At 51.7% G+C, this 16,916-nt stretch overlaps 1 protein-coding gene across 2 annotated transcripts in view; it reads right to left on the bottom strand.

The window, feature by feature from the left end:
- Window positions 1–16,916, bottom strand: part of ZNF687 (zinc finger protein 687) — a 35,099-nt gene that overhangs the window by 10,907 nt on the left and 7,276 nt on the right. The window contains exons 2-3 of one of the 2 annotated variants that reach the window (XM_026083658.1): window positions 10,150–10,223; window positions 393–2,650 (exon numbers count right to left, since the gene is read on the bottom strand). In XM_026083658.1, coding sequence (XP_025939443.1) covers window positions 393–2,630 — 2,238 coding nt within the window. In that variant the 5' untranslated portion in view covers window positions 2,631–2,650; window positions 10,150–10,223. The remainder of the gene's footprint in view (window positions 1–392; window positions 2,651–10,149; window positions 10,224–16,916) is intronic. The other variant, XM_026083657.1, reaches the window with a different exon arrangement.

Below are 16,916 nucleotides of genomic sequence, written 5' to 3'. Positions count from 1 at the left end.
AGGCCTTGCCTAGCTCACATTTGGAGAGTCCTCCACTGCTGTCCCACAATTCCCAGGGCCCGTTTGTCCCGGATTTAATGTTTTAACTTCCCACTGCCCTTCCACAAAGTGCAGGTAGCCTCTGCTGCAAACAGGCCATGGGCTGTCACTCTTCATTGCAGTTTCCAGCCCAAAGCCAGTTCTGCCAAGCAGGTTTCCTGCAACACAGGCTGGAAAACACCCAAAAGGGGAAGGGATTTTGCCCTGAGGGTCGCCTAGTGAAGCCCCACAACAGCCAGGAGCAGATTCTCCTGGTACTCACCCCATCTCCCTCACCACCAGGTCATGCTACCTATCGCAGAGCATTGTGTCAGCAAGCTGAGAGAGGAGCCCAGCCTAGGCCACCTACGTACCGTGCTGCTGGTTGTTCCCGTGGTCACTGCCTGCTGGAAATGTGCAGCCAGTCCGGCTTTGTCTTTGCATTGCTCTTTGCACTCCAGGCACCGGAAGCAGCTATAGTTGGTTTGCTCCGAGCTGTTGCTCAGAGGGAGGATGGGGAGGTCCTGAGCCCCGTTGGCTGCAGCCAAGGCATCCTGAGCCACGCCGGCCACCTTGCTAGTGGGGAAGGAGGTCACCGAGACCAAGGGGGTGATGTCCGGCTGTCCGATCATTTGATCCAAAGCAATAGGCCTCATGACCAGGTGGGAGCACTGCATCACCAGGCCTTTGTCCTTGTGCTCCCGGGCGTGCAGGAGCAAACTACACTTGTTGAAGAAGACGAGGCGTTTGGTGCAGTGGTTGCAGGTTACTTCAATGCGCATGCTTCGCCGGTCGTAGTGGCGAGCCAAGCTCTTCTCTAGGGCAAAGGAGTCGCCACACTCCAGGCAGCGGTAACCAAACGGAGGCAGGGTAAGGCTCGCGTCGGCCGGAGGATTCAGGTTGGGTTTGTACGTCGGCAAGAGGTTTTTACTGTTGAGAATCTTGTTGAAAGCTTCCACAAGGCTGGACTGGCTCCTGGAAATGACCGTGCCCGCAATGGTTGGGGAAGGCTTCTGCGGTTGCACCATCACCACTGTGGTGCCATTGACTTTTTGGTTCGCTGTGGTGGTGATGGTGGTGGTCTGTGTCACCGTGCTGATGTTGGTCCTGGTGTCAGCTTTGGGCAGGGTCTGCGGCACCAGATTGATGATGTTCTTGGCCACAGCTTTGCCCGTCTTGGCTGGCAGCACCACGGATTTTTGCTGAGCCACACTGGCAGCAATCAGCATGGCGCTGCTAGCGTTCTGGATGGTGGAGACTGGCAGGACGGTGCCTTTGATCTTCGTGCCGTTGCCAAGCTGAACACTGACGATTTTTGGCCCCTCGATGGTTTTCAAGGGGCTAGAGAGCTCCAATTTCTCCTTGGGCATATCCAGCCCAATTCCGTCTTCTTTCTCTGCTGCAGCTGGATAGCCAGCACCCTCAAGGGAGGTCTCTTGAGAGCTCTGCTCAGTTGGCCCCTTGGTGGAGCCTGGCTCTGAATCTGAGGAGACCCTGGTTACCGTCCTGGTGATGCTGCCACAAGACGTCTTGATGGTTTTAATCCGCACTTTCAGGGGCCGCGAGGAATTGGAAGAAGGGGAATCATTATTGTCATCTTCCTCCTCCTCCTCCTCAGCACTGGACATACTCTGTGGACTTCCCATTGACTTCTCCAGAGCTTCTTGCTCTTCTTTGAGGGGGATGTTGTCCAGCTGCTTCGGAGAAGTGGGGAGCCTGGGGCTTTGCACACCTGGCGAGGAAGGCTTGAAGAACGGCTCCCGGGGGCTGGTGGGCGAGTGTTTCACTTCAGGAAGGTTGCTGGTGCTGCTGTCAAGGTTTGGGTCAGGCCAGGATGTGATGGGAGAATCATCCGCAGAGTAACGTACAGTGACTGATTTCAGATGGTCCAAGGGACTGCTGCCCAAGGCTGCAGCCAGACCCTTTGGGCTGGCTTCGCGGTCCACCTCTTCTGAGTCAGACTCCTCTTTCTTGATGCAGGGAATGGTAGTAGGGGAGTTGCTTGCACCCCCTGGCTGGCTGTTTTCGAAGGGCTGTGGGAAAGCTGGGGGCAGGCTCTCTGCACTGTCTCCCATGGGCTCTTTGCAGTCCAGTGATGGGGTGGGAGATGGGGAAAGGGAGGGCACTGAGAGGGATTTGTCTTTTGGCTTACACTCCCGGGGTCTGTCAATCAGGTTGGCAGTGTTGTCTTCATTGGGATCAGGGCTAAAATGGGAGAAGATATCCAGGGGTTTGGGGCCTTTTTCTTTCACCCAACACTCCCCATTGGAGGAGGCCACGGCTTCCACGGACCTGGAGGTGGGGGACCTGGGCATCTCGGTGGCCCCAAAGCCATTCTGCAGCAAGCGGGGCCCAATGACGTGCCCATCTTTACTGCGTCCATCCAAGGCATCGAGCTGCTCAGGACAGACTGTGTTCTTCACGATCACGCTGACAGCGGTGATGTCTGTGTGGGGGAGGACATGGTCAGGGGCTCCCGGCTCCCCAGGGACCTGCTTGATGTGAGCATCAGCTTCCTCGTGGCTGGAATGAATGGCCTCATTCGTGTCGATGTCAGGAATATCGAAAGCTGCCAGGAGGTCATCAAAATCTGGAGTTTTCATGTCACCCATGGTGGGGAATATGGAAGAGTCTGCAACACAGCAAAGAGAAATATTAGCACCGAGACCTGGGGATCAGATGAAGCTGTCACAGCACCCATGTGTCGTAAACCCACTTACACACTCTCTCAAGTGCCACAATCTTGCTACAGCCCTCTGCCCCTGCCCAGAGGGAACTGGCGTAGCCAGGACGTAGCTGAGCTTATAAACCCGTGGCAGAGGAAAGGATGGGAACCTGGTCCTTCCAAGCTCCATGCTAGCGTCAAAATCCCCATGCCTCCTTCCTTTGAACTCCAGCCCTGATCCCCTGGGGCAAATCACAATCCTCCTCTGCCTTTTTCACTTTGTTTATTTGCATATCATCATTTGATCCCCAGCCAGGCCAGCAGAAAGTTCAAAAGGATCCCAACGCCCTGGGAGAGCAGTCTGAAACCAAGGGATGCAGCTCGGCAAGGACAGCGCTACCCTGAGGCCAGAGCAATCGGCTGCATAAATACAAGGTGGAGAAGGGCGATTGGGGAACAGCTCCGCAGCAAAGGATCGGCGGGTTGCAATGAATCACCGAGTCGCAACCAGACAGCTGCAGAAAGAGCAAACGTCTCGCTAGGGGAACATGCGGTCAGGGGCATCCACCACGCAGGCATCGTCCTTCCCCTCTGCACCAGCGAGGCCTTCCCAAGGCCAACCGGTCTGTCCAGTGCTGGGCTGGCCCTGGAAGGAGGATACCGCTCACAAGGGAAGAGTCCAGACAGTAACAAGACGACTCAGACAACGTGGTCTGAGAGTAAGGGAAGAAGAAACAGGGTCTGATATGCTAGGCAAGGTTGAGGGGAGACGCGGCAACATGCAATAACGTTCCTCCCGTCACTGCAGGCTGGATAATAAATCCCAGGATTATACTGCAGCCAGGGAACATGGGTTAGACAGCAAGAAAGACTCTTAACTTCTAAGGATAACCAGGCAATGGATCCAGCTGGCCAGGAGGTTGGGGGATGTCCTGCATGCTGGAGAACAGCTGGACGCGTATCAGCCAAAGGGGGAGCAGATCCAAACAGCCTCTTGGGGATAGTTTTGGGGGTATGCTGCCCTCAGGGCAGGTAGGAAAGTTTTCAGCCATTTACATGGAGAGTGGATAGCTATTCATAATTATCATTTAGCAAAAGAAAAGAAACCTTCAAGTCAAAGGCTTTGAGCGAGCCAGCAGAAGGAAGGACAGACAGTGAGCGGCACTCAATGAACGGTCACATCAAAATCCTCTGGCAGTCACGGCCCTAGGGGACACAGCAGAACAGACCATGTGGGATGGATGAGGAAGACGCATATTGCCTCATATGGATAAATCAGCTTTTTTGCGAAAGTGAGGGATTCTTTCCTAGAGAGCCCAATTCAGTCAAATCAAAATCCACCAACTTTGACGGAAAAGTTCAGCTTGGGTGTCCAGCACCTGGGACTTAGAGCCCCACGCAGTTCTGGAAACCCTCGACTTTGCCACAATTTATGCCAAAAACAAGTCACTGAAACCTGCCAAACCACTGACAGGCAAAAAACCTGCAGCTTTTGTCTCCAACCAAACCAAAGCGTCCTAATGGGCTGATGGCACATGAGAGGCACCTTCAGCTGTCAGACCTTCAGATTGTATCATCTGTCACCTTGTACTACTGGTGGCTGTGGAAGGAGTAGTTGCGAGTCCCTGCTGTCGGACCCCGCAGCTGGCTACTGCACCAGAAACACACTGCTGCCACCCAGGAAGCTGCTGCTATATTCTATATTCATTCAATAAAGATTTAATAATCAGCTAATCCCTCCCACTATTTGTGAGAGGTGGGACGGATGGATGGATGCACAGCATCTTGATGTTTGCCAAATGGGCAGCAGCACCAACAAAGCTTGTTTCCTGAGGATCTCTCATGTCTAACGAGGGATGAATGTCGACTGCAGCTTTCCCCTTGCAGCAATAGCAACTCTCTCCAAACACCCATGTCCACGCTACCTGTAAGAGCCTTGTATCTTTGAGGTCGCAACATGTTCACCCCTGCCCCTATGCAAACTAGTGCAGTTCATTCAGCATCTAGGCCCTTTATCTCGGGTTGACTGCGATGCTGAACAGAAGGTGATGCTCCGATGTCCTGCTGGCTACAGAAAGGCTTGTGCTGACGGCTGCAGTCTGGCAGCACGCAGCATCCCCAGGAGAAAGCACGGCGGCGCAGGCCAGGAAAGCATTCCTTGCATTCCCACGCCTGCGTCCCTCAGGGGAAGGAAGAGGGTCACATCCTTGCAGGAGCTCCTCTTAGCCTCCACGGCCATCTCCATTTTGAAGACCCCCGTGACATATGTTGTGGGCTGGATGCTCTCTCATTTCCAAGAGCTCCATTCGCCAGCATTTTCCTTCCCCAAACTGGAGGTGGATCTCAGCAGGCAGCAGAGGAAGCAAGCGGAGCTGGGAGATGCCACCCCAGCTTGCAGGGGAGCCAGACAGTGCCAATCGTCTTCCCGGCAGCATCTGGCCTCCGGGGAACAACAGCTCCCACCGAGCCTGGGTTTCACATGGGATCGCAGCTCACCTTCACTTGCATTTGAAGCAAGAACTACCTCGTAGCAAAACAAAACCAGGCTACACAGGCAATTTCAGCCATAGCTATATCAGCACATCTTCAAACGCTGGATGTTAAAAGATTTTAGACATTGAGGGCGCCAACTGGCTCAGATCACCTTCACATAACATTTCTTTCTGTATTAAAACCTGCGCAATTAATTGTAAGTCTCCAAATCAGCTTTCATCCATGCTCTAACAATAGTAGCTGGCAACAAAGCAGTTTGGAGGCCAAACTGGGTTAAGAAACAGTCTTGGGACTATTCGCACACACTGTTTGGTTGGTCTTTTTCATATCTGCCAAACCCCCTCATACCTCCAATTCAGCTATTCTTGGGCTTAAGCAGGGCTGCAAGGACTATGGTGGTTTTCCTGACAGACAGCTTAGTAAGGAGGCTTAGTCCAGCTTTATTTTTAACTCTCACCATAGGTCACTCCAAGGGGATCTCCACTGGCTGCAGCATGGGGTCTGTGGGCCACCAAGGAATCTGCCACTCCATGGAGACACTCATATTTAAAATGCTAAGTGGCATTTCTACTGCCATCACTCCTCCAACCAGCACCTCTCTTAACATCGCGCTCCAGCAACGGATTCAGCAAAGCTGACTCATTTCTGCAAGATTTCGAGAAATTTGCACCACCTTATTAAAAAAAAAAAAAAAATTCTATACAGCTCCAGAATGAGAAAACTAGCTTTCTCCTCCAGATGATGCAGGACTTCAGCAGCAATCTCAGAAGAGAGATGGGCCAGAAGGAAAAGCACCAGGCTTTAAAATACTAGGGGGGGAGGCAGATACCAAACACTACAATCCTGTTCCAGTGCTGCCATCTGGTTCCTCAGCACAGGATCTCTGCTGAGAACGGCATGATAACCACGAGGACATTTGTTTTTCAAATGACTTTTCTAATCACCGTTTAGCAGGATACAAATATTTACAGTAAAGCAGAGAGGAGCAGGTTGCTGTGCCAGAAAAGGTTCCCCAGAAGAAGAGAGAGAGAGCCCAGCAAAGCAAGGAAAATCCATGTCTGAGAAGCCACCTGGATTGTCAACGGGAGAGCACTGTGTGGAGGGATATACTACAAAGAAGGTAACAGCTCTGTCCTCAAAGTGACCTCGGGTCGGTGATGACGACAAATCCATCTTCAGCCTTGATGTTGCTACTTCCAGGGCCAGGGGACGGCTGGCTAGTGCTCTGGAGGAGGAAGGCCATTCCCGCACAGTCCAGCACCTCTCGCCAGGCGATACCCTCCACCGTGCCTTCTCCAGCAAAAAGAGACTGAAAGCACCCAGCTGTGAAGGAGAGATGCTCACCTTGCACAGAAGGATACACAACTGAAGGAATCCCACATGCCCGCACGTGCGGAGTAACTGTGGCTGGAATGCACAGGTCGAGCAGAGCCCAGCCACGCTGGCAGAGGCAGGGCTGCCCACAGCCGCCCTGGTCTGGGCACGAAGAGGTCGCTCCCGTCTCCGCAGCGCTGGTTTGCGTCAGCCCTGGCTCCTTTCGCCTTTGATTAAGGGAAACAGCGCTCTCGCGTGCTAATGCCACAAAGGGCCTGCCCAATGCTTGGCTGGGTTTGCCGCTGTTATTTTGTGCAGACAAGTCGCTCAGCGCCTGCTCTGCTGCACACCCTTATTTAGTTTCATCAGGGTCTCCAGTGGAGGGGAGGAATGAACCAAGCTGCAGCACTTCATCTCTCCGTGCTCACATACTGGTTTTAAATACATTGCACTGATCACCTTTGTTTTGTGTTTCCTTCCCAGTCCCCCACTAAAAAGTTTCTTGCTTTTTTGCACCCTGCCTCTATCTTGGCCAACCTTCTAGCATCCCTGCTTTTACAAGCAACACCGATTACGGATTCTCTCTCTCCCTCTCTCTCTCTCTCTTTTTTTTTTTTTAAAAGCTCACAGCTTCAAGACATGAATAAACTCATTTAAGAGCCATTCATAGCTTCCAGGCCTTCAGAGATGCTCTTTAACTCATTGCTTCCCATCAAAAAGGGAGGCTCCCCTTTGCAGGAGTCTCTGCACAGGACTTATTACAAGGGTATTTCCTCCCTGCTTGGTGTTAAAGGGAAGGTCTCCACCCCAGAGGGTTTTTTTGGTTGTTGTTCTTAGAAAACCTGAGTCTAAGATCCCCTGTTCAGCCCTCTCTGAGGATAGAGGAGAGTCGTGCTCTTGAATCAGTAACTCTTCAGAAAGAGGAAAAAGCAGAGATGGGAAGAGCTCAGCGTCACCTTAATCTCTACCAGGCTGACACAGGGAGTTATTTTGGTAGCTCAAAACACAACTATTTTCTTAGGCAAAAGAATTATTTTTCTTAGGTGAAGCAAAGCCAATGGGAGTGGGGCAGCAGGAAGGGAAGTGTATTTTTACCCTTACCAGCTTAAGTGGCGTTAACTGTGATGCATTACAGAAAAATAAGAGTTTACAATGTGGATCAGCTTCACACAAAGACACCCAAGGCATCCCACTGTGTTCAACCCCTCCAAATGCAGGTGGGGTGGGAAGGACCTGTTCATGGTCTTGTGGCTCGCAGAGCTGCTCTGATTGCCCCGTGGTGGTCACCGGTCCCCTTGCTGTACAGCGTTGGAAACTGAGGCACAGCAGAGAGAAAGAGTCAAAGATCCAAACCCTTTTTTGGAAAAAATCCAGAAAACCTCTCTGGATTCAAAGAGGACAAGCTGCAGACTGAAGGCTGCCGAACTTGTTTGCCAGCCTGCCCTGAACATCACAGCCTGAGTTTTAAATTAGAGGACAGCAGACTCCACATCTAAAAGTCCCCCAGTCTATTACCCTGTCTGCTACCAAAAACACATCAAAGGATGTAGGTCACAGGATCACCAGAGACTACTGATCCTGGCATTCCCTGAAAAATCATCCCACGGAGATGGTTTTCCTGACGCAAAACACAACCGAGCACCATCCACCTCTGCACCTCTTCTCCAGGGCTGCCAGCTACCACCATGGGTAGAAATCGCACACTGGCGAGCCACATGCTGTTTGCGAGCAGCTTCAATGGGTCACCCCATGTCGCACAGCCAGCAAGGGCTGCAATGGAAGCTGCCGGGTAACCCAAATCCCAGTTGAGAAACAAAGTCCCAACGGGCTCCTGAGCCCACCACCACTGAGTCACCTGCATTCCCTTTCCGCCCAAACCACTCTCTGCCTCCCCAGCCATCTCATGCCCCCAAGCTGTAACCTTTCAGCAGGTGACTTCTAAGGTCAGGAATGCCACACGTCACTTCTCTACAAGCTACCCCAAGGTTATGCAGGATTTCGAGCTGAAATCATCAACACCGCACTGAAACGAGCCCTTTCGCCAGCAAAGGCACGAGGCTAGAGAGACAGGCCTAAAGTTGAAAAGCAGGGCAGCTGCAGCCAGCTATTTGCATTAATATATACACACAAAAACCCTAGCAGAAGCAAGTCACACCAATAATCATCAGGCTTTCAGTTTCAGGCAGAAGGATACGGTTTCTGGTTAACCTGCTGTTCACAAAACCATCCCCGGCCAGCCTGGCTGCCCGGGGTCTGGATGCCCAGTGGAGACACGGCTCACACAAGGTTGTTCTTGCTTTGGATCAGTTGCGTAATCACTGTTCAATCCTACAAGGGACATCAACTGGATGCTGAGGTTGCTCTAACTGCAATAAACAGCCCAACATGCTTATTAAAGGCAGCACAGGCTCATGGCAGCACAGATACCCTGAATATAACAGTGTGTGGCTGGCACGCAGTGGAGACACATTTGAGCTGGTGTCTTGCAGGAAGGGTAAGCAATTTTAATAATGCTCTGCTGCAAGATTCAAGTTTCTGCCTTTTAGGAAACACGTCTGGAACAGCTCCCCGCACAACCATGGCAGAAATGGCTGGGCAAGAAACAAGTTTTCAGGTGCTGCCCCCCACAGCACAGAGCAAAGATGGTAAAAATCCACGAGCTTTGAAATCACCCATAAGGAAGTGCAATTCCTCTTTCCAGATCCAAGTCCACTGATCTTCAGCTCCAAATCTGGAACAACCCAAGCATTTCTCCACCATATCCAAATAATACAAAAGTCAAGGACAGATCAGCTGGTCCTGGATAGTCCAAAAGCCCTTTGCACCATCTCCAAAGGGGACAGAAACACCATGTCCAGGCAGGTAGAAAGATCTGCCTTCCCCCATTTGGTCCTGCCAGCCCATCACAGCCTGAATGAGGTTTAAAAACATCAGCTGGAGAGCACAAAGATGTGCAGTGATGGGAAAGGAGGTGCTTCAGGCCTACTTCTGGGCTCTGCAGGGACTTGGGGCCTTGCATGCATGTATTCAGGGCCTCAAATCCCCACCAGACTCAGCTAAAAATGCCTGTCCTCATGGTGCAGTGCCTGGAGCAAGTTTCAGAGAGCAAATCTGCTTTTTGAGACTTGTGGAGTAAGAGCCACATTGCCAACTCACCTGCAGCCCCCACTGCAACTCCGAGTTGAAGAATAAAAGCAGGTAAATATGGATCAGAGTCTGCCACCAGCACATTAACCCCCAGCACAGAAAGACTGTCATCGATGAGGTCCCAACAAACCAACCTGAGCTCATATTTACCAATTCAGAAAAGCTGGCCCACAACTTACATCAGCTCCGTAATAATTGCTGAAATTCCACTGTCATCTTTATGGCTCTCATCTGCTTATTTAGGCTACCACAAAAAGATAAAATAATATAAAAAAAAAATTCTCCTCTTCAGGCCTGAATCAAGCCTGCCTTAAAAGAGCAAGCAGTTTTGCTCATTAGGAGGTCAGCTGTGTGGCTTGCTGCTTTTCGGAAGGACGCTGACACCAAAGCTGGCCACAGCACAGCACAGAGACGACACTACTCTCCCTTCCCCAGATTCCCCCTGCTTCAACCCCCCCAAACCAGTGCCAGACCTGGCTCATGCAGTGACGGGAGCTTGTTTTGCCACTCACCTACGGCCACGCCACATCCTCCGTTGCACTCCAGAACCAGGCCCCAGCTCTGTGCATCAGTCCTGGACCGGGTCCTGTTCAAATGCATTCAAAGGAACCTGCCCTTACCATCTGTCAGCCCTGCCCACCTCACCCCCCAAATCCCGCTGGCCCTCCTGCTCGCATCACTCAAAGGTTTTTTAGATGCAGGCTGCCCCTCTGCAACGGGCAGAAACTGCTTTTTGTGCCTTGGTATCGCAGGAAGCACCAGGCACCGTCGTCCTCTCCAGGCAGCGGGGCCAGCAAGGAGACGCCATCGTGGGGCGGACACAACGGCACACATGGTTCAGCCAAAACACATACTTCAGCCAAAAGAGACCCAACGCGGGGACTATTTCAAGGGCTTGCTATTTTTAAAAGCTGCTTTTCCTGTTTCCCTTCCTGACCCTGGCAGGGGGAATCGTTTCCCTGAGAGCCAAGTTTGCGCGAGAATGGCAAGAGAAACCGCCCCTCGCCTCCAAGAGGCGATTTTCAAATGAAGTTGTTCGGCCACGTTCACAAAACACCCCCGCGCCACCTGGCTCGCATACCCACGCGCACGGTGGCCCTGCCCGCCGCCGAGGCCAACTGGAGCGGCGGCGCTCCAGGCGTCACGTGATGGCAGATTAGCTTCCGAGGCACGGAGGAAACCTTTGACAAAGCCTGTCCCCGTGCTGCTGCTCCCAGACCTCGAGCTGGCGGCCACCCTCAGGGTGGAGAGATGCCCGGGGGGGGAAAAAAAAAAAAAAAGGCTGGGGTGGTTATTTGCAGTTTGGGGGAAAAAAAAAAAAAAAAGACGGGTTCACCTGGCCAGCAGACTGGGGGACAGGAGCAGAGCAAACTGCTCCCTCTGTTTTCTCCTAGGGCTGTTGGAGCTATTTTGAAACTGCTCCCCTGCTAAAAATCGCCAGCCTTTGTGCAGAGGAGCCGACGCCAGCAAGAACAACTGGTTTTAATGAGCCAAACAAGCACTGGGGGTTATATAACCTCCCTCCCCAGCTTTCGCGGCCAGTCTTTGGAAGAGGGGGGAAGGCCAGCAGGGGCAAATTCCCGCAGCAACCAACTTGAAGCACCTGGCGCAGCTTTTCCACATTTCATTCCCTCCTTTCGCTCTCTAAATCTTGCTCAAGCCCTGTGTTCCCAGCAACTGGTGGAGAGGAGGAAAGCAAACCCTGCAGTAGCCCTGCTTTCTGTTATTTATGCAGCAGCCGGTGCTCATCTGCTCTCATTCCCTTCTCTCCCGGGGCAGCTCCTCCCGCCGCCGCGCTCCAGCGAAACAGCCACATTAATGGTCGACACAATTCCCAGCTGGTGCCGGCAAGCACTGCCGAGGGGAGGGACGACATCCGCAGCATCGGCCCTGACTCTGCCCTGCTGAGGTGTGGGGAATAAACGGTGCAGCGGCATCGTCTCCCTGCACCCAACAGGGCTGAGAATGGCACCGAGGGCTTTGCAGAGCCGCTAACCCTGGGGTTTTGTGGTTGAGAGAAATCGTGCAAGATAAAGGAAAGCTGCAAATTTATTTCAGAGTGAAGACCGTAGTTTTCATGAGTGGTGTCCAAGCTGGTATGAGCAGCCGTGGCTTTGTAGCATAAAGCCACTTTAAAATGTTTATTTTAAAGTTTTTATTCGGGCGTATTAATTTAAGTTGCTCCCTGCAACATGCACAGTTCCCTGCTCTAACCATTCAACCACTCCCTCTCCCAAGTGACAAGATTGTCTTGCTCCTCAGCGGGGGAATCTCCCAAACATAAAAATTTCCAGAAGATATCCAGATAGACATCTTTCCCCCAACACTTTGCCTTTAGTTAGCACACAAAACCCAAGAAGCTGAAACCAAGTGATGCAGAAGAGTACAATTTTACTGTCCAAATTGAGTGAAGGCCAAAAAGTAAACAAGATTACAGAGATGGGAGGATTTTAAGAGATATTATTAGTCTGACAGCAAACTATTAAAAAAAAAAAAAAAAACCTCAGAAGGATTGCTTGCTCAGAAAACATAGGTTGCACTGCTGTCAACCGAGCAGAAAACTGTACGCTTAACCTCCTGGAGTTATTCCCAGGACTTTGTTTATCTATCTCCAAACAGCATCTCCCTCTCAGACAAGACCTGGCGTACAGAAAACATCCTTATGAGCGCATGCTCTTGGTGAAGTTGGGTTTTTAGCCCCTTTGCCCTGTTACGCATGAGGAAACCAAGGCACAGAGCGATCAAGCAGTAAAACGCCGGCAACAGGGTGCAGACACGAGAAGTACAATGACAGCTGACACATGTGCAAAGCTTCATGCTGGATTTTTAGAACTGGCCAGTGCGCATTTCCCAGGGGTACACTTTCAAACCCAGATTATCCGAATAGCGACAAGTCCCCGCTGCGCCTGTCCAGCCTCTCAGAGTAATTAGCCCATTTGACCGCCGCACCAACAGAGCTGGACCAGCGGTAGCATCTCCGATTGTTTCAGGCTCATTTGAGCACCGAGGGATCCTACCCCACCAAAACCCCATACCTGTGGGAGCTACATCCTTCCCCTCTCGGCCAACAGCAGCTTTCTTGGCTTCTGTGCAGGCCCCAGCTAGGCTGGCTGTGGCGGGGACCACGCTCCAGCATCTAGCACAGTGCCGGGCAGATCCTCCAACTTCAACGTTCATTAGCCGGCCTCACTACTTTCCAGAACTATAATTAGCTTTGCTAATATAAAAGCCAGGAGGGATTCAAGCAAGCTTTGGAAGAGATAACACAGGTCAGAAAAGAAACAGAGGTTAACGTTAAAAATGCCTCTCACGCATCAAAAGAGCCTTTAATTTGCAGATCCATGGCCATGGAATTAAACCTCCCACACCACTTTTTCTCTTCCCCAGAGGGAAGGAAATGTCACTTCCCCCTCTTAAGGATGGGGGAAGCAAGCAAAGAGGAAAAGTATCAAGGGTAGCAAAGCAATTTGGGGCACAGACTGCACAGAGCGTGGCATCCCCATGTCCCTGGCTCACGAGGAGCTCATAGGATTTCTGAAACTGGTAGCCCCTGCCCCATGCCTTCCCACAGATGTCCGCTCTTGCTTGTCCCATGTTCCTCAGCAAACCCAAAATGCTTTTCCACCGCTCCCCATGCAGCATTTACACCTCCGATGATCCACCAAGTCCCTTGGCCATTCCCCGGGCGACACACCCCTGCTCCAACTAGCATCCACTTGCTCCGTAAACGCAGTCCAAACCCACACAGCCTATTGCCAAATCGCATCACCCAACCTCTTTTCCAGCGCGAGAGGTTTCTCTCTCCTGCCTCTCTGATCTCCTGCAAATTTGCTTATCTAGCAAGGCTTTAGCGGCGCAGTTTGCAAACACAGTCCCCATTACATTTCTGGAAAGGCAGTCACTCTGTGCCAGGGACCCAAGCCCGGTACTAACCTTATGGAAAGGAGCTTCACGATGGAGCGGAGAGGGAGGAAAAGCAAAAAAAGGGCGGTGGGGGGAGGAAGGGACGGAGAGTGGTCTCAGATTTCACATGTAGGAGAGGGTGTGCAGGGAGGGGAGAAAATGATAGAAAGGCAGGCTGGTTAAACAAGAACCAGCAACACGTCCTACTCCCAGCATGACATCATGAGGTCAGGGCTCAGCAGGGACGGCTGCAGTGGGAGGGGAGGCTCAGGGAAAAAAAAAAAAAAAAAAAGGAGAGAAATAAATAAAATAACCCAGCACCCAACTCCTCCATCTGCCAGTGCCGGGATCCAGCAATGCACCAGGGCCAAGCTGGCAGCCCGCGGCCAGGATCCACACACATGGGGCACTGCAGGCAGGGAAAAAAAATGGGGGCAGCAATAACGCATGGTAACTACCAGGATGCCAGGGCTCTGCTTACATCAAACCAGGTTTTTCAAACTCCTGTGACAATGTCTGCATCCTCTTAAAACCAAAATCCTCAAGGATTTCTGGGGAGAATCATCTCTATTTCACCATGTAAACCCAGCTGGGTGAGAGTCATGGCCATTTCTGGGGAGCTTTTGGGCCAAGATGGGTTTGCATCTCTTGAAGCAGCAGCATCTGCAGTCTCCTAATCTGGGCCAGACTCAGATTCACCATGTAGGGAAAAAGGGGATGTCTAGTTTTAGGATTTTTAGAGATCCCAGAAAGGGGGAAAAACTCCAAACCCCAGACGCATCCAAAGGCCTGAGTTGATCAGTCTCCCCCCCTTCCTTCACCTTAATGGGAGTGTCGAAGCTTCAACGGCTCAGTTAAAAGCCAGCATTGTGAAGGTACGCTTATGACAAAGCAATTCAGCGAGCGTCTGAGCACTTTCATAAGCCATTATCTCTACGCCAAATCCCCCAAGCTCTTTCTGCTCAGGGGGAAAACCCACACAAAAGATCGGAGGTCCTGACTTTGGGAGATAACCTGCAATTTCCATTTTTTTAGCAGGGAAGCTGCCATTGGCAGCCCAAGTCCACCCAGACCTACCAAGAAACCCTCCAATGGGTACTTTGCCCTTTGCCCCCTTCCGGACGAAAATGCACAGCACTCGAAGAAAGAGAGAAACAACATAAGGTCTAAATTGTCTCCGGCTTACAAGCCAGAGCCTAGTCTTAACCAAAAGCACCTAACACTGCAAGAGGCAAAGCAGGAATGAAACCCAGGCGTCACTTCTACCATTTTCTTCACGCAACCATCCACGGTACGGAGGCACCGGCAGCTTCTTCCCTGCCACAGAGAGGTGTGACTGCCCATTGCTTGCTCAGGAGCAAACTTCCATCTCATTTTTCACCCAGCAATCTGGGTCGCTCTCCTGCCCAGCGGGGCCTCCACCTGCCACGTCCAGTTCTTTGTTCAGCTGTTTTGCAGGGTTATCACTCACCAATGGTATCATTTTTCTCCCCAGAGCAAATGCCCAGCTCTGCTTGATTTACTGACGATGCGGGGGACAGACATTTGCTTCACGCTTTCCAAAAAAGAGCTTGCACCTCCCTCATTCAGCCCAAACAAGGAAAAAGGATCATCCCCAAAAGCAATGTTTTTAGAACTGGCTCAGCATGGAGAAGGGAAAACAGGGCCGGAGGAGCTGGCAGGGGCTACAGTAGGGCGAGCAAGCGAGGCCTCAGCATGCCAAAATGCAAAATCCTGCCTGCAGAAAACTCAGGAGCTCAGCACCTCCACAGAAAAAGTCTCCCCCAAGAAACACTCTTGCGCTCAGTGCATGACAGCCGTCCCCTTCCCAGGGTTTAGCCTGATGTTAAGCAGCAAATAATACTTGGCCATGTCAGAAAGTCAAGGTTTATTTGCTTCCAAGCACTCGAGAAGTGTACATGTCCCTGACATGCATGGACCCACGTGTGGGCTTTGGCACTCAGGCGGTATTTCCTGCAGTGGGAAAGCGCCTATAGCCAGTGTGGCTCCCACCATGTCTCGGCATTTCCCAAGTAACACTGCAAAGGGCTGGACTCAAAAGCAACAATGGCTGCAAGATTTAAAGGGGAAAAAAGAGCCACGATGCCCAGACAATCCTGGCAGAGGTTGCTCCAACGCTTGTGGCTTTTTTGTCATCTGTTGAAGGCAAATGTATGCGGATACCTACAATAATGACAAGCGCTGCCACTGAAACAGCTCCTGACAGGGTGGCGAGCTGATAACCCGTCACACAATGGCTGGTCTGTGCAGAGCAACCTGTGGCCGCACCTCACCACCACCCCGTCAGCGAGGCAAAAGCGCTGCTGTGCTTGCAGCCTTTGCAAGACGGATTTGATTTCCATCGATCCCAGCACCCGCTGCGGCTCACCTCCGGGCACAGGGGTACATCCTTGCCACAGGGCCACCCCAGCATGGCTGGATACATCCCCAATAGCTTTTATCAAATCAAGGTAGGAAACGTTGCAACATTGTTTTTGATGGAAAAAGCCACGCAGGTATTGAGGCCTCCAAACATGAGTATGGGCAGTGGGAGCTTGCCAAGACATTGGGTACACGTTCATCTTGGGCAACCAAAGCCCACCGCTGACCTCCTGCCTACCAGAGCCAGCTAGAAAACATGACTGGTGTGACACCTACCAATTTCATTTCCAGCTTCCTGCCCTTTCTGTTCTCTCCAACACATCCAGCCACACAATTCAGCTCCTGCTGGAATAAAATGCTCTTCTCCCTCATAACCTGCTTCTCCATTTTCACTGAGCTTGGGTTTTTTTTTGTTGGTGGTGTTTTTTTTGTTTTGTTTTGTTTTTTTAAAGAAACTGTGGGGTACCTCTCCAGGCTTAGCCACTTTGTCCCTCCATGTTCGTGGCCTTTCAAGGCCCGGGCTATTTGGCTTAGCTGGTTTCCATGGGGTCACTCCCTCTTCGGCTGTAGCAGGTCCCCTCTCTCCTTCATCAAGATTTTGGCTGCTGAACCGGCTCTTCCACAACAGTCGGCAAATAACCGGCATGCTTGCCGAGAAAGGCGCAGCCAGAAGCCCAAACAGATCTGGTTCATTCCACATTTTCCAGCAAAGCCCAGCTAACATGAAAGGAGAAGGTGTTTCACTGCAGCATGGTAAGATGCTTGGCGGCTCTTGCCAAGCCAGGCTATTAGCTCACTGACAGACAGGAAAAGAACGGTCACTTTAAGGCGCTCCGAGAGTTTAATAATTAATTTATCCCAATGAAATCTACTGCCTCTCGGGGAGGCACGCTGCCTTGCCCAAAGTGCAACCTGGCCCCTGCTGCTCACCCGCCTTGGAAAAGGCTCCTTCCTTCCCCCTTTTTCCGCTCATAGCGCATGAAAAGGCTCTCTG

This window comes from Apteryx rowi, unplaced genomic scaffold (genome assembly GCF_003343035.1).
Source record: "Apteryx rowi isolate R43461 unplaced genomic scaffold, aptRow1 scaffold_610, whole genome shotgun sequence".
NCBI classification, from domain to species: Eukaryota; Metazoa; Chordata; class Aves; order Apterygiformes; family Apterygidae; genus Apteryx; species Apteryx rowi.
The sequence above is the reverse complement of the archived record's forward strand: the minus strand, read 5'-3'. Positions and strand labels throughout refer to the sequence as shown.